This window comes from Xenopus laevis, chromosome 9_10L (genome assembly GCF_017654675.1).
Source record: "Xenopus laevis strain J_2021 chromosome 9_10L, Xenopus_laevis_v10.1, whole genome shotgun sequence".
Classification (NCBI taxonomy): Eukaryota; Metazoa; Chordata; class Amphibia; order Anura; family Pipidae; genus Xenopus; species Xenopus laevis.
Window position 1 is genome coordinate 29973512 of NC_054387.1, and position 22066 is coordinate 29995577.

A 22066-nucleotide genomic window follows, 5' to 3' on the forward strand; every position below is an offset into this window, starting at 1 on the left:
CTAGTGATAAGTGCAGCAAATATAATGAGTGTCTCACAGGCGTTGGTAATAAAAAGGCCAAAGCCTCCCCAGCCGCTAGCATTTGTGGCTTTTAAGGGAGAGAAAATGCCCAAACCAAGGATTAATAAAAAGCAACAAGGACATAGGGCCACCGTTAATTTAAAGGGGTGGGTATGAGGGTGCACTAACCACATGAAGCTTAGCCACAGCTTCCGGCTACATTTCAGGTACAAGAGGGGGGTTGTGGGTGCGCTCCTAAGGCCATATAAAAAAAAAAATATATATAAATACAATAATCCCCTGTCTAAAAAAAGAAAAACAGGGTTTTTTGTTACAAAGTTATGATCATAAAATTGGTAAGCCGCCATACCACGTCAAGGTAAACCCCATACGGCGGTCCCTAACCTGTTTACCTGCGATCAAAATTTAAAACCTTGGTTTCAATCTGGACTAGATCCTCCCCCGCCACCTGCATATGCGGCTTTTGAAGGGGAGACTGCCCAGACCAACGCCCATTTAAAAAAAAAAAAAAAAAAAATGTGAATGTGAAGAGACTTTAATGAAGGAAAAGTAAAGTTGTATATATAAGTGCACACTTGTGTGTGTATGTGTGTGAGTATAAGTACAGGTGTGAGTATAGATTTAGAGGGAGATGAAAAAGGAAAAGCTAAATGTGGAGTGTAATAGGTGTAATGTGTGTGGGTCTGTGCAAGTGTTACCTAGTGATAAGTGCAGCAAATATAATGAGTGTCTCACAGGCGTTGGTAATAAAAAGGCCAAAGCCTCCCCAGCCGCTAGCATTTGTGGCTTTTAAGGGAGAGAAAATGCCCAAACCAAGGATTAATAAAAAGCAACAAGGACATAGGGCCACCGTTAATTTAAAGGGGTGGGTATGAGGGTGCACTAACCAAATGGGCGTTGGTCTGGGCAGTCTCCCCTTCAAAAGCCGCATATGCAGGTGGCGGGGGAGGATCTAGTCCAGATTGAAACCAAGGTTTTAAATTTTGATCGCAGGTAAACAGGTTAGGGACCGCCGTATGGGGTTTACCTTGACGTGGTATGGCGGCTTACCAATTTTATGATCATAACTTTGTAACAAAAAACCCTGTTTTTCTTTTTTTAGACAGGGGATTATTGTATTTATATATTTTTTTTTATATGGCCTTAGGAGTGCACCCACAACCCCCCTCTTGTACCCATGTAGTTTCACCCTAAAGCTGGCCATAGACGCAAAGATCCGATCATACGAATCAAGGATTCGTACGATTTTCGGACCGTGTGTGGAGTCCTGACATTTTTCTTCCAGCGGAGATCGGTCGTTTGGTCGATCGAACAGGTTAGAAAATGTCTGTCAGCTGCCGATAATATCTCTGCGTGTATTGCCGATCGTACGATTTTCAGAGGGAGACTGTCACTAGCTTTTGTCGGACATAACTATCATATGATTGCTGTCAGGGGAAGAACATCGGCTGATCTTTTCTTTTACTACTTTATTTGATCTGAATGGTAAGAGTTTGATTCGTACGATCGGATCTTTGCGTCTGTGGCCATTTTAAGAAGCTGCACAATGCACCCTTGTGTTACAGAATCGGGGTCATTCATTGTCCATGCAAATTATGCTGCAGTTTATCAGCTCTCAGATGTGCTGTGATTGATAAATGTGTTTAAGTAAATGTTTGTTTACGTGGAAAGCTCCTATAGTTTAGAACAGGTGTCCCCAACCTTTTTTACTCGTGAGCCCCATTCAAATGTAAAAAGAGTTGGGGAGCAACACAAGTCCCTTGTGGTGCCAAATAAGGGGCTATTTGGTAGCCCCTATGTGGACTAGCAGCCTTGAACTTGCTTTCAAGCCTGGAATGCTATAATAAGCTCCTAGTGGTCTTTTGAGACCACTAGGAGCAACATCCAAGGGGTTGGAGAGCAACATGATACTCACGAGCTACTGGTTGGGGATCACTGGTTTAGAGCCTGTTGTAGTTTAGCTTATCCACAGAATTAAGGTGGCTATTAGTGATGTGCGGGCCGGCTTCTCACTCTTCTTCAGGGGTGGCGAGTGCGGCCACCATCAATTGCCGCCTTTTCGACTTCTGGGTTTGTCTTTTATAGACGCCGTGCCTGCTTACCCCATCCCTTTTGTGACTTCATCGGCAGGTCTGCGCTGGTCTATAAAAGCAACCTGGAAGTCAGATGGGCGCGGGCTAAGGTAGAGCGGGTTAGGAAATGCCGACCTGCACATCACTAGTGGCTATTGCTCTTAGGGTAAGGGCACATAGGCAGATTCGGGGGGGAGATTAGTCGCCCCAGCGACAAACCTCCTCTTCTTTGGGGCGACAATCTCCTCAAACTGCCTTCCCGCCGGCTATAATGAAAACTCGCCAGCGGGATGGCACTCATGGAGCTTCGTTTTCCGAAGTCACCCGAAGTTTCCTCATGAGGCAACTTTGGAAAACGAAGCGGCGAGAGTGCCATCCCGCTGGCGATTTTTTATTATAGCAGACCGGAAGGCGGTTTGGGTAGATTGTCGCCCCGAAGAAGAGATTTGTCACCGGGGCAACTAATCTCCCCGAATCTGCCCGTGTGTCCTTATACTAAGTCAGCTACTATGTTTTAAGGGGGGGCCAGTAGCCTGAATGGTGGTGCAGTTTTTACTTATATTCCCTCTCTAGTGTATAAGCTTAAATCCCATTGGTGCCCACTGCCATGGAAAAGAGCAGGAAAACAGAAAATCAAATCATACTTAAAGATTTTCATTGTTCACAGGCCTCCTAACCCTAGTGGGGAGAGATCCCTGCTTTCAGTCAACGAGGATAGGTTAGTGGGACCTGAAACCAAATTTATTGATTGCCTGCTAGTTCCTGTCACGTGATGGGGGGTAACCCATTAGTGTCAGTTATGGTTGCCACCTCACCCCTTTAAAACCGAACACATTTAGAATCCACAGCCTGCATGGCTAATTCGCAATTCATGGCTGCAATTGCTAATTAGCCATGCAGGCTGTAGATTCCAAATGTGTTTAGCTTTTTATTGCAACATCCCTCAACAAGAAAATTGTGAAAATGATGGACCCTATAGCATGAGCGTCTCCCAATCTTTATCACACAATCAATTTACTTATGGCTTCCAAAATAACCTTTATTTCAATGCTTTCAGTGCACAGATGCATTAAATATACAATACAAATCTTTCTATTCAAATTATATAGATATTTTATTCTTTGAAGCATATTATAAGTTTAAGGTTCCCAAACACACTGAAACAAGCTTTGGATTTGGTATTCAATTCAGTCATGTCTCCTTGTCACATGATTTTAAAGGTTTGGATTTCATTTGGCTGAACACCTAGGATTCAGCCAAATCCAAATCCTAAAAAAGTGCCCAGATTTGCCCGAATCTCAAAATGAATCCTGGGTTTGGTGCATCCCTACTTAGAATTCAAGTTGTTGGGCTGCATGTAATGCAAACTTTTTGGATTGCAGTCAGTAAAGCCCACTAAAAGGAGTTCATAAAAGTATCCCTGATTGTTCACATTATCCTGCGAACCTTTTTTCGTTTTGAACAGATTATTCCCTCTTTTCGCTCGTTCTCACTAGCAGTTCGCCCAATTAAGCAAAGTATGGGTCAGAGAAGGCAGCTTCAGGCATCATCATATTTAGAAAGCACTGAACAAAGGAAGAAGGGATGCATAAAAAGATATGCCTATTTCTGCTGGGCCAAGAAGTAAAGGAAATATCATTGCAGAATGTGGCTTTTGCCCCTTTTCAGTGCAGTGAAGTAACAAAAGCTATATTTCCTAATTAATACAAAAGGCAAACAGTATGCTCAGCACAAACCCTATTAGTTGAACTCATGTTGAAAAAGAGGATATACTGTCCTTTTAACACCTGTATAGAAAATATTCCCCTTTAAACCCTTACTTCATTCTGATGCCTCTTGTGTGGTTCCAAACTGTGACGCTAGCCCCCTGGGGAGATCTCTAGCGATGGCTGGGAAGGCTCAGCCTAAAGGCCAATTAAGGTGAAGGTCAGAGTGGGATTTGGGGGGTATATATAGTTGGACCTATGGTCGATACACAAGTAATGTTGTTTTGAGAGACTAATCAAAGCTTTTACCTTAAAGGGGGGACTGAACCAAACAAAATGCTGCATCTACTGCCTAATGCAGACTGATTACCCTTGGAAAGGAAATCTCCCTACAACCTCCTTAGTTGAAAAAAATTAAGTTATTTTCATGCAAAAACAAAAGCTTGAATTAAGACTTTACGGTTTTCTAAGTAATATACATATTTAGGGAAGGTGCAACATATATACATAACCACCTCAACAGATGTCTCCATGAAGGTAAAAGGTCTTATACATGTAATACTTATAAGTTGACAAAAGAATTGTAAAACCAGGCTTGCTTTGGTGGAAAAATGGTGAAATATTAAGATAGATTAACCCTACAAAGCCAGCGGGGCCAGCCTCTGGCAGTAAAGGGGTTTGGCATACTCATCAGAATGGCACCAACCTCTCTTTGTGACTGCAAGACAAATATACCCACAGACGTTTATTCAACAACCAACTGCGGTGTCATTTGTTGTAGAATTGAGAGGAAACCCAAGCCAGTCCCCATTTCAGATTAGTCAACATGAATTTTAGGGCCTTGGTCCACTGTTCCTCAGAGTTGAACTGGGTCTTGATGGAGTAGGATCCTCCACTCCCTCCTGTGTCTTCAATTTTCCCTTTATCTACATCCATCCTGAGAAAATATAATATATAAAATATACATATATTCATGGGGCAAACCTGGGGCTATTGCCTCCCGATACCTAAAATGAGCCCAGAGTGTTTGGTATGGTGTATATAATAATATTAACAATCATTATACCCAACAACCCCCCACTGTTGTATTTTTCACTAACATGAATTATCTCCTTGTGGATGTCCAAAATAAGATTCTTGTGGAAGACCCTTTATCCATTTGTCTTATTTTATACACAGTAATAGACAAGACAATTTTTTTATATGTAACATTTCAAATTTGATAAAGGAGACCCAAAATTTCAACTGTTCTCCTCAGAGACGTAAATGACTAAAATGCATTTTGAACATAATCTCAAACAAGGCAGCATTCCATGACTAAAAGATTTTATGCCCAAAAACAAGAGATTATAAATAACGCATAGGGTTTGATCATTTTGTAACCACTCTACCAACCTGTAGGGCAAGCAGAAACCAGTGTCCCCTTTCTCAACCTCCTCCTTAAACTGCTGCACACAGTCCAGGAAAGCTACCATGGCATGGTCAAACTTGTTATCCCAGAAGAACCGCAATCCACCCGAACAGTACAGGGGCAATTCCTAACAAGAAAATATAGATGATTACTTCCTTGCTCGAGATCAGCAAGTCTTAAACTTTTGAAGCTTTCTACTTGATTCAGTGAGCCAATCAATTCTACCTGTTATGTGGCATTGATCACACGTGCCTCCTCCTATTGTAGTGCCCATGCCATTAAAGCATACATTTCTACAACAATCCAGTTTCTCCATGTTTTTCTCTACTCAAAGTACTCTTTACTCATAGTAGAGGATAATGAGAATACGGATACTAAAAATGTTTATCATCAGGGCAAGATATAGCATCTAAAGCATATGGCACACAGGGTGTACACTCTTCTGGCATATTTTTTAATTGAATTTTATGAACCCAGTGCTAAAGAACCTATAAGGGCTCTTACACATGGGTGTTTTTGCCCTGTGCTCCCCTGCATTCTGTTATCTGTTCAGGTGTTCAGGCTGTTGTTTTCCACCTGCGTTTGGCGCTAACATGCGGTCTCATGAACAAGCGCTCCGTAATGAAGAATCGGATGCTTTTACTCCTGCGCTCCCCTGCATCTGAACGGATTAAAACGGAACGCAAGGCAAAAACACCCGTATGTACGAGTCCTTACTGGGTTCTTTCATCCCTTATTCTCCCCTTTGTGACAATGAATTATGTGTGGTATCACTTACCTTAGACTTGTCTGTAAGGGACTCTAAATAAGAATGGTTTCCAAATGGCACTAACCGGTACCTGCAATGGAAAAAGACAAGTTACTATTTGCTACCCAAGTTGCTAGTTGTAACAAAAAGCTATATGACTATTTGCACACGCCAAGATTTTATCCGATGATACCTCACCTCTGGAACTGCAGCCCCATCTTATTGGCTAGTGCATGCAGCAGTAGAACAGTCTGGCCCCAGGCTGCATTAATCTCATTCCATTCCACTGGCACGCTAGGCAGGCGTCCAAGACGAAAGTTGTTAATTGTGCCAAACTGACCGCTATGCCTGTTGTAAGCAAAGGACTTTTTTTTTTTAAAAAAAACCATATTATACAGGAATAAATTAGGGATGCACCGAATCCACTATTTTGGATTCGGCCGAACCTCCGAATCCTTCACGAAAGATTCTGCCGAATACCGAACCCTAATTTGCATATGCAAATTAGGGGTGGGAAGGGGAAAACATATTTTACTTCCTTGTTTTGTGACAAAAAGTCAAGCAATTTCCTTCCCCGCCCCTAATTTGCAAATGCAAATTAGGATTTGGCAGAAGGATTCGGCCGAATCCTGCTGAAAAAGGCCGAATCCTGACCCGAATCCTGGATTCGGTGCATCCCTAGTTTAAATGAAGCTTTGGCCTCTGCCAAGAAAGATGAAATATAATATTGAACATGCTGAATCCCTTCAGGATTACATTTACATATCAGTCCATATTCCAATTTACCAGATGTGGAAGGTGGCATTGAAGACGTTGGTCTTTTTCAGCTTGTCTAATTGGATCTGAGCATATCTCATCTGATTCTCCACGCTCTTTAAATCATCATCTAACTCCAGCTGCTGGCGCTTAAACTCACTGTACTCCTTCTGATAACTAGAAAGGAAACGTAATAACACTCATTGCAAAATACATGATATTTTATCTTAGAAAATCTCTCAAGCTATACACTACTAGGGTAATTTTTCCCACCAAATAGAAAGGAACACTCATGTAATTCATCATCGTTATTAAAAATGATATGAAGCTATTAGAATATGCCCCAACAGTTTATTAAGACTATTCCTGGTTTTCATAATATGTATTTTCCCTTTGTTATATATTTAATGTCATAGCTGTGACTTTGTATTGGTTATAGCTAAATAACTACTTTAAATTAACTTTTAGTATGATGTAGACAGTGATATTCTGAGACAATTTGCAGTTGTTTTTCATTTATTATTTGTGGTGTTTGATTTATTTAGCTTTTTATTTAGCAGCTCCCCCAGTTTGCAATTTCAGCAATCTGATTGTTAGGGACCAAGTTACCCTAGCAACCATGCACGGATTTGAATGAGAGACAGGAATATGAATAAGACCTGAATAGAAAGAGGAGTAATAAAAAGTAGCAAGAACAATACATGTGTAACCTTACAAAGCATGTTTTTCTAGATGGGTTCAGTGACCCCCATTTGAAAGCTGGAAAGAGTCAGAAGAAGGCAAAAAACTTTCAAAAACTATAAAAAAGAAAAACTGAAGGTCAATAGAAAAGTAGCCATTCTAGAACATACTAAAATTTAAATTAAAAGTGAATCACCCCTTTTTTTTTTTTTTTTTTTTTTTTACAAATGATAGACTTTGTGGTTAAATTGTGTATTGTGTGTGCATGTACAGGTGTATGCTGTTGTGATTGCCTTACAGTCAGAAGACAAAAAGAGGCTGCAGGTTGAGATGGTCTGCTTGTTGTCTATGAGTGGTGGAACAGAATCTACGTCAAATGGGTTCAAACTAGTTTTCCTTAGGTGATGGATGTAGACTAGCAGTAAAAGGCTGAAAAATACAAATATTTCTACAGGCATGAGACCTGTTATCCAGAATGATTGGGACATGGGGTTTTCCGGATAATTTGGATCTTCATACCTTAAGTCTACTAGAAAATCATGTAAACATGAAATGAATCCAATAGGCTGGGTTTGCTTCCTAAAAGGATTAATTATATTTCAGTTTGGATCAAGTACAAGTACTGTTTTGTTATTACCGAGAAAAAGGAAATTTTTTAAAATCTGGATTATTTGGATAAAATGGAGTCTGTGGGATAGCCCTTTCTGTAATTAAGAGCTCTCTGGATAATGGGTTAATGGATATCATACCTGTACCTTCTCATAAATTTACCAAAACGTATCACTTACCGAGCCTCCTCCTGCTCCAGCCTCTCTGCTTCCTCTCGTACTTTCTCGATGTCCTTAGCAACTAACTCACGGTTTCTCTCCACCTCCTCTAACTCTTGAATTAGTCTTTCCTCATCCTCGGCCAGCTCCTTCAGTTTGGCTTCCAGTTTCTCTTTGTCATCTTCATTCATTCTTTCCAAAATCTCCAGGCACCGTCTAAGAGATAATAACCAAACAAATGAGCTGTGGAAGTGGAGATTTCTTGTCAAGTCTAGTAAATGTAGATTAGAAAGGTGGTCAATGAAGAAGTCATAGAAAATTGGAGGCTAATAATTCCTTGGCAAAGTGTTGTGCAGACTACCCATGGGCAAACCCACATGCCTTTAATACCAGTCACATGGGAAACCAAGGACTTCTTAGCAAATTAGCAATTAGCAGAAATGCCATCTTGGTCATGTCATCATACATGGTCAGTTTCATACTTGTAGTTTTGACACTCATTCTCAGTGATGTTTAACTGGGTATCCAGTTGGTCCAAAAGGGTATCTGTGCATTCCTCACAAAGTGGATGGTCCACATCTGTCTGGCCTGACATAATGTCAAACAAATCCCCTGTCACCTGGAAGAAAACATAAAATATGCAGGTAAGGGCAGAAGCCTCTACAGAATCGCAGTAGGGGGCCAATATGTACATATTGCCTAGCGGAAGCCAAATAAATAGGTCTTGTACTGCAACAATAAAACAATGGAGGATTGTTTTGTTTTTACTCTTACTACCTGCCCTCTGAGAAAGATTGAGAATTTCACTTTTAAGGGTAAGGGCACACGGGCAGATTCTGGGAGATTAGTCGCCCCGGCGACAAATCTTCTCTTCTTGGTGGCGACAATCTCCCCGAACTGCCTTCCCCTAACTTCCTGCCGGCTATAATGAAAAATCGGCAGCGGGATGGCACTTGCGGTGCTTCATTTTCCGAAGTCGCCTCATGAGGAAACTTTGGAAAACGAAGCACCTTGAGTGCCATCCCGCTAGCGATTTTTCATTATAGCCGACGGGAAGGTAGGGGAAGGCAGTTTGAGGAGATTGTCGCCCCAAAGAAGAGATTTGTCGCCGGGGTAACTAATCTCCCTGAATCTGCCCGTGTGCCCTTACCCTAACTGTCTGTGTCTTGGGCTTACAGATAAGGAGTACCTTTTGCAGGGTTAACATGGATGGGCTTTTTGTCCTCGGCTCATGTGTAAAACTGCATTCACTTTTACGGTTCTGCATGGTTTCGTAGACAAATGCAAACTACATATCGATAATTCACCATTTGTTGTGTGAATGTTAAAACGAGGTTTATATTTTGCTTTTAAGCAGTTTCCCTGGATACGCTGTGCTAAACTTTGTAACTTCCTTGCTTGTTTATAAAAAATATATGCTTTATTTTGCATACTGTCCTGGTAATGCAAGCTTTCCATGCAGTGAATAGGTTACCTTCAGTCTTCTGCTCAGATTCTCCATAGTGCCTCCATCAGATGCCTCTCCTATCAGTGTAAAACTGGTTGCACTTTCTGTGGACATCATTCTGCTTAGAAAAACAGATTCTGTTCAGGGCCAGAACTAAGTGTAGGCTGCAGAGGCACATGTCTAGGGGGGCACAATTCCTACAGAACCACCAGCAGGGGAAGTGAGGGGGTAAGCCAATAAGCGACAGGTGGAGGTGAGGAAATGAGTGACCTGCAGGGGGTGGGAGGTAAATGAGGATATGAAAAACGGGGGTGGGGGGGTGGGTGTCAGTTAAGCAGCAGCAGTAGGCTGTATTGCCTTGGCCACTAATACTACTCGACCTTGGATTTGTAATCCAAGCCACAGACGAGAATTGGAAAAATGAAAAAAGATGGCACCACTTAAGCTGGCCACACACAGCCAAATAATGATGGGGATTTGCAGCATTAATGTGCATCTCTGTTCATAAAGTAAACATATGCACATGTACACATTAGCTATTGATATGTTGCATGGGTAGCCATGTAAAAGATTTGTTTACCTGGCTGGTGGGATAAGTCTTCGGGATACGCCATCTGTTCGGTTTTCTGCAAAGGTTTCCTATAAAGAAAAAAAGCAGAAGTCAGGAGTGTTTTACATTTAAGATTAAACTGCTTTTCAAAAAAAAGGAAAGACAACAGGGACTACTTTACAGCTCAAAAAGTGATTAAAAGCTTGGGGATAATATAATGAATGTAACGCATACTTTGCTCTCGGACTAGTAAGCCAAAGCAGCCAATCAGTAGTGACGATTGTGTTGAAATTCAGTCCTACGGTATCTAGGTGACTCAAATGCTGGAGAAAGGATTGTGGCACTCACCTCTATATTTGAATCTACTTCTTGAATGTCACCTGGCTTTACTGCTGCTGTTGTCACCAGAGGGGCTGTAAGAGACATTTCTGTTATATTGGCTAGTAGAGTAAAGCATCCCAAACACTGTGTGATTGGATCAATCAAGTGGTTGACCTTCCTGCTACTCATGGATTCCCCAAAATATTGTCTTAAGCAACTGCTGGCTGACCTTGAAGTTCAAAGGACTGCAACTGGGCCATCCACAATTTGTTACCATATTCCCGACAATCTGCTTATTTATACTGTAACAAAATACATTTTATAACCAAAATAGAATCTAAGCACAGATTTATCAAGGGTCGAAATGAGAATTACATTTTTTTTAATGGGCAAAACTGTAAAATTCGACTTGGGGGTTATTGAAATTGGATTCGAGTTTTTAAAAAAAATTAAATAAAACCTGCCGAATTCCTGTTTAAGTCAATGGGAGAGGTCCAGGGATCAATTCTGAGTTGTTTGCAGCCTTCCTGACGTTGAGTTTTTTCGAATCAAGTTTTTTTTAAAATTCAAATTGATTCGAGTTTTCGGATCGAACTAATTCATCTGAGTTGTAAAAATTAGATTTTCGATTGGTCGAATTTATGGGAGTTTTGAAAAGCTCACATGAAATCCGACCTTTGATAAATGAGCCTCTAAATGTTGGCACATAAACCAGAGGTCAATTGCAAATTCCCATAAATAAAACGCCATGGTCTCACACCCTGTAATACAATCATAAATAACTTGTAAAATATATCATTATCCTGAAATGATGTCAAATGAGTTTATGATAAGAAATAATATATTGCCCATAGTATTAGAAGTCCCATGACTTGTAGAAAAACACATGATCTGCCTGTTTGAGTCTTTATATGATCACATAACTGAGACGTTAATTTTTTTTGCATCTAATGATAACGCCTTACCTGTCAGCTCCTGCATGGTGACCTTATCCAGGATTTTGAAAGAGGTGTCCAACTTCAGAGGCTGGCTGCAGCGCTGACACACAAAGCTGACCTGCATTGTAGAGGACTTTGACGTCTCCATTCTCTAACAGGAGGCAAAAAAATGCAGCTGCACTTATAGGTTCAGAAATGTATAAATGTATAGCGGTTATTGGTTTGATGTCAGTACTTTAGTTAACACAACAAACACACTCTTATTTCCACATACATACAATATAATATTAACACTGGCTGAATGTGTGGGACTTCCCTTCACTCATGACAACACAGATTATAACTCAACAGTCAATCATAGTCGTAAAGGCTTAGGCCTTTTTGCGATTAATATTATGAGAAATTGCACATACTAGATCTAGAGTCTGTCACCGTTCCTCCCAATCGGATTGAGGATCAGGAAAAAGGGATGGCAGAACTATTCTATATCCATATGGCACAGTGAGCCAAATCTAATGCTGGTCAGAGGAAAGATTGGCAGTTCTTTCACGCTGCAGGTTGAAGTGATTGGAGTGATTGAAGGTGGAATACCAGTCATGCCTTCTTTGAGGCTTTAAATGGTGATGACACAGTAAGGACTAAGGGAATATCCCAAGGTGGGAACGGGTTAAAGCTGATATGACGAATACCTGACCCAATAATGTATTATTATGATTATTATTGTTTTTGTATTGTACCTTGCAAACAGCAATTGCACAATATGTTAGACTCAGGACATCTGGGGTTGAAATTATTTTTCAGACACATTTGCCCAAACTCTATAATATTGTGCTGTGGTAGATGGGAACCTTTCTTTAAAAAATAGGGCCCTGTGAAAGAAGATCCTGACGTATAAGAAGCTTCCAAGTTGGTGCATGGGTCTCTGGGCCAGTGAGGGATCACAGCTATTACTGAATCCCCTCCTTGATCTATCTCCTTTAGTACCCTTCAGATTAAAAATGAAGAAAGGACATGGAACATCTTCCTCCAGTCCTGGAGTAGAGCATCCATGCAGGTGATTGTAAGCCAGAATTCACTCATATCCGCTATGTTTCTTACAGCAACTTTTGAAAAATGTTGAATGTTGCTGAGACATATTGAGAAGTTGAGAGGCTAAAAGGGCAGCAGGTCAACTTTAAATACTGATCTCCTACTGCAAAATGCAGGAATTTTCTGTGTGGCTTACAAAGCAGCACATGAAAGTAAGTATTCTTCAGATCAAGGTTTCCTGTTAAACGTCTAGTATGCTTTAGGACAAAGAATCCATCTTCTGCGTAGAATGTAATGATTTAGTGGTCTCAAATACAAAACCTGCATTCTCTTGATGCCTTCTTCCCTAGGAACAGTTCCAAATAAAAACCTAAGCATTGCAGAGGTTGGAACATGCTCTACTGCTCCTGAAATTGCGCTGATAAAGAAATTCCTGAAAGATTAGCTCTGCATTCTGAATTTTCGGAATAACTGAAGCTGAAAAGCAGTTGTGTTCGTTCGCAGCCAGTTGTGTGAAAAATCCCATTCTTTAAAGGTAAATGCATCAATATGCACCCGTCCGCTTCGTAGGAGCAGAAATCAAGACTGTACAATGAAGTTTAGGGGTTAACCCCTAGTTTGAAAACAAATATCCAAATATAATAGGTGCCATGGTTTCCAGAATATGTAACCAGGAGAAGACTTGAAGGAGAACTAAATCCTAAAAATGAATGTGGCTAAAAATGCCATATTTTATATACTGAACTAATTGAGCCAGCCTAAAGTTTCATAAATCGTTATATGGTTGGGAGTCCATCCAGCTGCTTACCATATATTTTCTAACTCATCCAAAGGGACATGCCCTGGTTCAGAAGGCAATCTGCACACAATATTTATATCAAAAGATATATATCCCAAGGCTTGAATCCAGTAATTTGTTTATTAGTGCTCACATGTTAAAAAACAGATACATACTGACCCCACATGGTTCACCTTATGCGTTTCGTACCCTCCGGCACTTAGTCATAGGTGTCTCTGGCCTAAAGCCTAAAGTTTCAGCCTCTCAATAGCAGCAATGATCCAGGACTTCAAACTTGTGACAGGGGGTCACCATCTTGGAATGTGTCTGTGACACTCACATGCTCAGTGGGCTCTGAGCTAAGCTTAGGGGTCACTTGAGAAAGGGTATATAATAGCCCGAAACATGTCGTGTAGTAGCTTTTAATAAACACAACCACAGCGTTTTTGCTATTGAGCAGTGCTCTCCTCATTCTTTAATTTTTGTCATTTGTTGGGATAGCGGTTTACCCAAGCGAGGATTGATGCATTCCTTAAAAGACTGAAAAGGCAGTGCGGAGGACGTCATTTGTTTACTAAGCTTAGGGGTCGTCACAAATTATCAAGCAGAAAATGAGGTTGGTCTGTAATATAAACTGATGCTACAGGGCTGATTATTAAATTCTGATACTAAGTGTACTGGTTTCTGTGCTGCCATGTAGTAATTATCTGTATTAATTACTAATCAGACTTATACTGTGACATTTATATTCTATGTGTTCTGTATATTGTGAGTGGGTCCCTAATCTCAGTAAATGACAGCAGCACAGAGCTTGTGAAGTGAATCAGCAGAAAAGAAGATGGGGAGCTACTGGGGCATCTTTGGAGACACAGATCTTTACTGCTAAAGGGCTGTGGTTGCCTTGGGCTGGTACAGAAGCACAAAACACAATGTACAACATTTCTACCCTACTTTAAGCTTTATTTATCCTTTAAAAGGGCCTGGTGTTATAAAGGGCAGCAACTGAACATCATAGAAAGCAGTCGGTTATGGGAGCAAGAATTGGGGAGCATCAGGGTCATAACTGGGTTGACAGGGGCTAAAGAACTGGGGCGACTAAATGTAGCAATAATTACATGACCAGCCCTTGCAAATCATCTTCTCTGGTCTCTCTTTCGTCCATGGTTAAAAGGCAGTAGATCCCTCATTTACGATGAGCTGTGCAGTTGTATGTACCCCACAACACTTGCAAGAAAACGAGGAGCACCCCGCACATAACTAGAAGTGTGACGTTCCAGCCAGGAATACAGGATCCCTCTGTGGGCCTTAACTCCATAGCCCTAGGTGTGATTACTGCTCTTTTGACACTTTATAAACTGGGAACCTATACAGCTGTTTTGAAAGCGCTTACTTACCTACCCACAAGAATAAAACACGAGATATTCAGCGGTTTGTGTCAGAACCCAGTAGAGAAGTCTAAAGCACACAGATCAGACCACTCTCCTGACATATACCGACCCCTTCCATCTCTTTGGACCTCCCCCTTGTGGGCGCGCGTTCGCAGTATTTGTTTACTTCCCGTTTCAGAAAGCGGATGTGCGTCACGATAGGCGTGCATATTAAGACAGCGGAACGGAAGTCGCCAGATTTTTGCAGTTTTTCTGTCATTTTGTTATTGGTTAGTTACAGGATATAGATATACACTAAATGATAAAAAGTACTTCAGTTGTAGAAAGGTGGAGAAGTGAAGGAGAATTTTAAAGTGGTCGGGTTACTACTTTTACTATATAGTTCGCTATGACTACCTCTGCCAGCCCCAATATGGCGGCGCTTCTTGTCCTTGTTCCGCTAACACTAGGGGAGCGAATAGTTCCTATCCCTGGAAAGGATCATCCCTCTAGTCTAGTGGACAGGAAATAGACGATTCATAGGGCAGTGAGTTAGTTTCTATCCTCAGAAAGGACCTAATGCCTCTAGTGGTGAGGTACCAGGAAAGGATAGGAATGAGTCCAATACCTGACAGGTCCAGTATAGGGGTAGAAACTAGCCAGTTCATATATAAACAAGCTAATTCCTATCCAAGGACCTTCTCTAACAGTACAGGGACCACCTGTATTGGGCAAATACCTGACAGGTCCAGTACAAGGATAGAAACTAGTCAGTTTATATAAGAGCCAGCTAATTGTTATCCTGTCTAAGCCATACACAGAGGCATTGCCAAACGAGCGGATCTCTCCCCGACATGCCCACTTTGAGGTGAGCGATATCGCTCTGATCCGATCATGGGCCCTAGGGCCCAACTATTGGATGTTAGTGCTGCCAAAACGGGCAGTCGGATCGCAAGAACCGCACCTACGAACAGATGGGGCCGCGGTCCGATGGGATTTTTAAACCTGTCTAATCGACATGTCCTGCAAAGATGTATAACAAAGTTACAAGGTGGTGACCCCCTGCTGCCAACCTTGAAAACATCAATCATAAGTTTAATTAGGCTTCTGGTGCAGTAAATTCATGTTTATGTTTAGTATACAAAATACAGCATTTTTTAGCATTATTCTATTTTAGACTTTAGTTCCCCTTTAATGCACCTAGCTATACAGTGGGATCCCAGATTAATGAAAAGGCATCAGGGGAAGATTTCACAGCCTGGTTATGTTCCTAGCAGCAAGGTCTTTATTCCCTCTGAATCTTTTACTCTTCAATCCCCTGAGGATCCCATACAGTTTGGGACCGCTGAGCTGTCACTTTCCTAATGATTTTGCAGACGTTCCCAGGGCATCTGCATGTACTGTGGGACTAAAGGCCATTTTGTCTATACCTGCCCAGTAAAACTGGGAAAACTCCTGAGCCTGTATGAGGTTGGGGAGATTCATTTGGGCTGTATTTCTGCTCCCTGTAACACTAGTTCTAGGATTTGTGTTCCTGTTACTCTGTCCTGGAATAACACACCTGTTTCTGTTAAGGCTTTCATTGATTCAGGGGCTTCTGGGAATTTCAATGACGCAACTTTTGCTGGTAAAATTGTCTGTCCCTTCCATTCCTCTCCTGTCAATAGATGAAAATCCCTTTGACAATGGCTTAGTTACATCAGTAACCCCTAAACTTGAGGTGTGTGTGGGAGGCACATCCACCCCTGTGCTGTTAGGCCTGTCCTGGTTAAGGCAACATAACCCACACATTGATTGGAGAACTGGGGAGATTTTGCAATGGGTTCTTGGCTGTGTCAGTCTGCATTAAATGTCCGTTACAGCTTGCTGCCACAGTCCTTGAGAGTCTACTTGAATGTGTTGGGACTTTTCAGTGACACCAACATCCCAGTATAGGAAATTATCCCCTCTTATAAAATTGAAATCCACTAATCCAATATATTAGGAGCACACTGGGAGAGATTATTGACTCCAATGGAAAGGACACGGAGGCGTAAATGTTATCTATTTTATTTATTCAGTTCTTTAAAGGTCTTGCTCATATCTGAATCTGCGCAACTTGCATCGAAGCGAAGTATAAACTTCATGCAGTTGGTCTGTGTGATAAGAATTAAAGATGAACATTATACATTTTATCTTTGTTGTAACCCCAATTTCCCAGTGACTCGGTCAGACGTGCTCTCTAATGGTGTGAGGACTTTACCTCTCGGTAGGACAGAGGTACAAGAAGGATGGGAAACTTTGGTAGAGGTGGGACATCACTGGAGACCTTCAATCGGACAGGGAGATCTATGACAGAGCAGCATAATGGCTACTGTGGGGCCGTCACTGGCAAACGCACACTGGGAGAGAATATTGATACCAATATTAAAGATGGCAGAATGGGGCTCCCTCAGCAGCTGGTGCAACATCCCAGGGCAGGTAATTATCTTCTGTTTAAGCTTCATATCCATAGAGGCTCATGGGAGGTTTCAATAGGGCTCACTCATTGAGACTTCTTACATTGGCCATTAGAATTAATATTCCTTATCAAAGATTCATGAGCTGAACCCCCACATCTCCTTACTGAGGTTCCACTTATCTAAGCAGCATGTACTGAACTTGCAGCCAATCACTATCAGGATATAAACATAAAACTTGATTGGCTGTAAACTCTTTGATCAGAGGTGAGCGGAGCATTGATACACGGGGGCATTAAGGGAAATAATGTCAAAAATGAAGGAAATCACTATTTGAGTGTGACACTGGCTAGTGCTGGGATATTCTCCTTGGTTTTGTGCATATTCTAATAGAAAATATCATTATGGGAGGAATGGGGAAACAGGCAGACTATAGACAACTCAGGATAAATACACAGAAGTACATCCTGGCATTTGGCCGCACGGCTAAGTGACAGTTAAATAACGGATTTCTCACTTTCATTTCTGGGATCAGAGGTGAGTGGATGCACAGCACACACTGGGGGACAATTTATGGAAAATAATGATATAAATGAAGAAAATCACTACTTAATTGAGTCATTAGGTAGCGCATGGGATATTAGCCTTGGTTTTGTAATTTTAATAGATTATAGGAGAGTTGGGGTTGGGAAAAGGAACAGGGATGCAGGGAGGCTACACACCTGTCAGGCTAAATACAGAAAGTATAAAATAACATTTGGGATTCCAATTGCTTTATATTTAAAATAAGTGCAAGGTAAGAAATAATAAAAAGTCTAAAATCTCCTATATTAACATATACCAGGGGTCACTATGGCAATATCTAGAGTGACTGTTGGCCACTTGCTGTTCAGGTTTCTCCTCTAATGCTATAAATATTTATATTTCTCTCTGTATCTCACTTTGTATATAACATTTACTTCTTAAAAAATCTTTTAAGGGAAAGTTAAGAAATTATTAAGGGGAAAAGTCTGAAATCTCCCATGTTCCCATATAACAGGGGCCACTGACAGTGTTTGGAGTGACAGTTGACAGTTGGCCACTTGCTGTTCAGGTTTCTCCTCTAATGCAATTAATATTTATATTTCTCTCTATATATCACTTTGTATATAAAATGTACTTATTAAAAAGCTTTTCAGTAAAAGTTAAGCAATTACTAAGGGCAAAAGTCTGAAATCCTCCATGTTCCCATATAACAGGGGTCACCCAGTGTTTGGAGTGACAGTTGACAGTTGGCCACTTGGTGTTTCTCCTCCAATACTATTAATATCCATATTTCTCTTTGCATCTTACTTTGTATATAAAACTGACTTCTTAAAAAGCTTTAAAGGAAAAAGTTTTGGAGCTACAACTTCCCAGTCACTGTTACTCATGTCCTGAATGTCCCGGCATCCCTTGTCAGACCTGCAGCCTGTAGTCTTCTAACTGTTACTGACCTACAAATCCCAGCATCCCTTGTCAGACCTGCAGCCTATAATACAAATCCCAGCATCCCTTGTCAGACCTGTAGCCTATAGTACAAATCCCAGCATCCCTTGTCAGACCTGCAGCCTATAATACAAATCCCAGCATCCCTTCTCAGACCTGTAGCCTATAGTACAAATCCCAGCATCCCTTGTCAGACCTGCAGCCTATAGTACAAATCCCAGCATCCCTTGTCAGACCTGCAGCCTATAATACAAATCCCAGCATCCCTTGTCAGACCTGTAGCCTATAGTACAAATCCCAGCATCCCTTGTCAGACCTGCAGCCTATAATACAAATCCCAGCATCCCTTGTCAGACCTGTAGCCTATAGTACAAATCCCAGCATCCTTTGTCAGACCTGCAGCCTATAATACAAATCCCAGCATCCCTTGTCAGACCTGTAGCCTATAGTACAAATCCCAGCATCCCTTGTCAGACCTGCAGCCTATAGTACAAATCCCAGCATCCCTTGTCAGACCTGCAGCCTATAATACAAATCCCAGCATCCCTTGTCAGACCTGTAGCCTGTGGTCTTTTAGCTGTTACTGACCTACAAATCCCAGCATCCCTTGTCAGACCTGCAGCCTCTAATACAAATCCCAGCATTCCTTGTCAGAACTGTAGTCTATAGTACAAATCCCAGCATCCCTTGTCAGACTTACTACCTCTAGTACAAATCCCAGCATCCCTTGTCAGACCTGCAGCCTGTGGTCTTTTAAGTGTTACTGACCTACAAATCCCAGCATCCCTTGTCAGACCTGTAGCCTGTAGTCTTTTAGCTCTTAATGAACTACAAATCCCAGCATCCCTTGTCAGACCTGTAGCCTATAGTACAAATCCCAGCATCCCTTGTCAGACCTGTAGCCTGTAGTACAAATCCCAGCATCCCTTGTCAGACCTGCAGCCTATAGAACAATTCCCAGCATCCCTTGTCAGACCTGTAGCCTATAGTACAAATCCCAGCATCCCTTGTCAGACCTACAGCCTGTAGTCTTCTAACTGTTACTGACCTACAAATCCCAGCATCCCTTTTCAGATCAGCAGCTTTTATTATTATTATTATTATTATTATTAACATGTATTTATATAGCGCCAACATATTGCGTTGCACTGTAAAGTAAATGTGATTATACAACTAAATCACATGAATTATAATCATAGAATATATGGAGTTACATACATCACAATCAATACCGGCACAAAAGGTGAGGAAGGCCCTATGCAAAAGAGCATACACTCTAAAGGGAAGGGAGTATTACACAAGGTGTGGGAATTGGGCAAGATTGAATTAAGTGGGTGAGAAATGTGGTACTGTATGTGGTGTTGCATTTGGTAGTTAAGCAAGTTAAGCTTGTGGTCTTATAACTGTTACTGACCTACAAATCCCAGCATCCCTTGTCAGACCTGTAGCCTATGGTACAAATCCCAGCATCCCTTGTCAGACCTATAGCCTGTAGTACAAATCCCAGCATCCCTTGTCAGACCTGTAGCCTATAGAACAAATCCCAGCATCCCTTGTCAGACCTATAGCCTATAGAACAATTCCCAGCATCCCTTGTCAGACCTGTAGCCTATGGTACAAATCCCAGCATCCCTTGTCAGACCTGTAGCCTGTAGTACAAATCCCAGCATCCCTTGTCAGACCTGTAGCCTATAGAACAAATCCCAGCATCCCTTGTCAGACCTGTAGCCTATAGTACAAATCCCAGCATCCCTTGTCAGACCTGTAGCCTGTAGTACAAATCCCAGCATCCCTTGTCAGACCTGTAGCCTATAGTACAAATCCCAGCATCCCTTGTCAGACCTGTAGCCTATAGTACAAATCCCAGCATCCCTTGTCAGACCTGTAGCCTATAATACAAATCCCAGCATCCCTTGTCAGACCTGCAGCTTTTATTATTATTATTATTATTATTATTAACATGTATTTATATAGCGCCAACATATTGCGTTGCACTGTAAAGTAAATGTGATTATACAACTAAATCACATGAATTATAATCATAGAATATATGGAGTTACATACATCACAATCAATACCGGCACAAAAGGTGAGGAAGGCCCTATGCAAAAGAGCATACACTCTAAAGGGAAGGGAGTAGTACACAAGGTATGGGAATTGGGCAAGATTGAATTAAGTGGATGAGAAATGTGGTACTGTATGTGGTGTTGCATTTGGTAGTTAAGCAAGTTAAGCTTGTGGTCTTATAACTGTTACTGACCTACAAATCCCAGCATCCCTTGTCAGACCTGTAGCCTATAATACAAATCCCAGCATCCCTTGTCAGACCTGTAGCCTATAGTAAAAATCCCAACATCCCTTGTCAGACCTGTAGCCTATAGAACAATTCCCAGCATCCCTTGTCAGACCTGTAGCCTATGGTACAACTCCCAGCATCCCTTGTCAGACCTGTAGCCTATAGTACAAATCCCAGCATCCCTTGTTAGACCTGTAGCCTATAGTACAAATCCCAGCATCCCTTGTTAGACCTGTAGCCTATAGTACAAATCCCAGCATCCCTTGTTAGACCTGTAGCCTGTAGTACAAATCCCAGTATCCCTTGTCAGACCTGTAGCCTATAGTACAAATCCCAGCATCCCTTGTCAGACCTGTAGCCTGTAGTAGAAATCCCAGCATCCCTTGTCAGACTTGTAGCCTATAGTACAAATCCCAGCATCCCTTGTCAGACCTGTAGCCTATAGTACAAATTCCAGCATTCCTTGTCAGACCTGTAGCCTATAGTACAAATCCCAGCATCCCTTCTTAGACCTGTAGCCTATAGAACAATTCCCAGCATCCCTTGTCAGACCTGTAGCCTATGGTACAAATCCCAGCATCCCTTGTCAGACCTGTAGCCTGTAGTACAAATCCCAGCATCCCTTCTTAGACCTGTAGCCTATAGTACAAATCCCAGCATCCCTTGTTAGACCTGTAGCCTGTAGTACAAATCCCAGCATCCCTTGTCAGACCTGTAGCCTGTAGTACAAATCCCAGCATCCCTTCTTAGACCTGTAGCCTATAGTACAAATCCCAGCATCCCTTGTTAGACCTGTAGCCTGTAGTCTTCTAACTGTTACTGTCCTTCAAATCCCATCATCCCTTGTCAGACCTGCAGCCTGTGGTCTTCTAACTGTTACTGACCTACAAATCCCAGCATCCCTTGTCAGACCTGTAGATTATAGTACAAATCCCAGCATCCCTTCTCAGATCTGTAGCCTATAGAACAAATCCCAGCATCCCTTGTCAGACCTGTAGCCTATAGAACAATTCCCAGCATCCCTTGTCAGACCTGTAGCCTGTAGTACAAATCCCAGCATCCCTTGTCAGACCTGTAGCCTGTAGTCTTTTAGCTCTTAATGAACTACAAATCCCAGCATCCCTTGTCAGACCTGTAGCCTATATTACAAATCCCAGCATCCCTTGTCAGACCTGTAGCCTATAGAACAAATCCCAGCATCCCATGTCAGACCTGCAGCCTGTGGTCTTCTAACTGTTACTGACCTACAAATCCCAGCGTCCCTTGTCAGACC

General features: G+C 41.7%; 1 protein-coding gene across 2 annotated transcripts; it reads right to left on the reverse strand.

Annotated features, from left to right (window-relative positions):
* Nucleotides 1-3111: 3111 nt before the first annotated feature.
* Nucleotides 3112-14774, reverse strand: LOC108701789 (beclin-1-like). 2 transcript variants are annotated; one of them, XM_041575836.1, is made up of 12 exons: nucleotides 14620-14774; nucleotides 11446-11569; nucleotides 10508-10572; nucleotides 10190-10248; nucleotides 9637-9727; nucleotides 8645-8781; nucleotides 8184-8378; nucleotides 6745-6891; nucleotides 6157-6306; nucleotides 5989-6049; nucleotides 5195-5337; nucleotides 3112-4736 (listed from the first exon to the last, which is right to left on the reverse strand). In XM_041575836.1, the coding sequence occupies exons 2-12, from the start codon at nucleotides 11564-11566 to the stop codon at nucleotides 4568-4570; spliced, it is 1338 nt and encodes a 445-aa protein (XP_041431770.1). In that variant the 5' UTR covers nucleotides 11567-11569; nucleotides 14620-14774; the 3' UTR covers nucleotides 3112-4567. The 2 variants fall into 2 exon arrangements, with proteins under 2 accessions (XP_041431770.1, XP_041431771.1); XM_041575837.1 differs by having other exon boundaries at nucleotides 14624-14767.
* Nucleotides 14775-22066: the final 7292 nt, after the last annotated feature.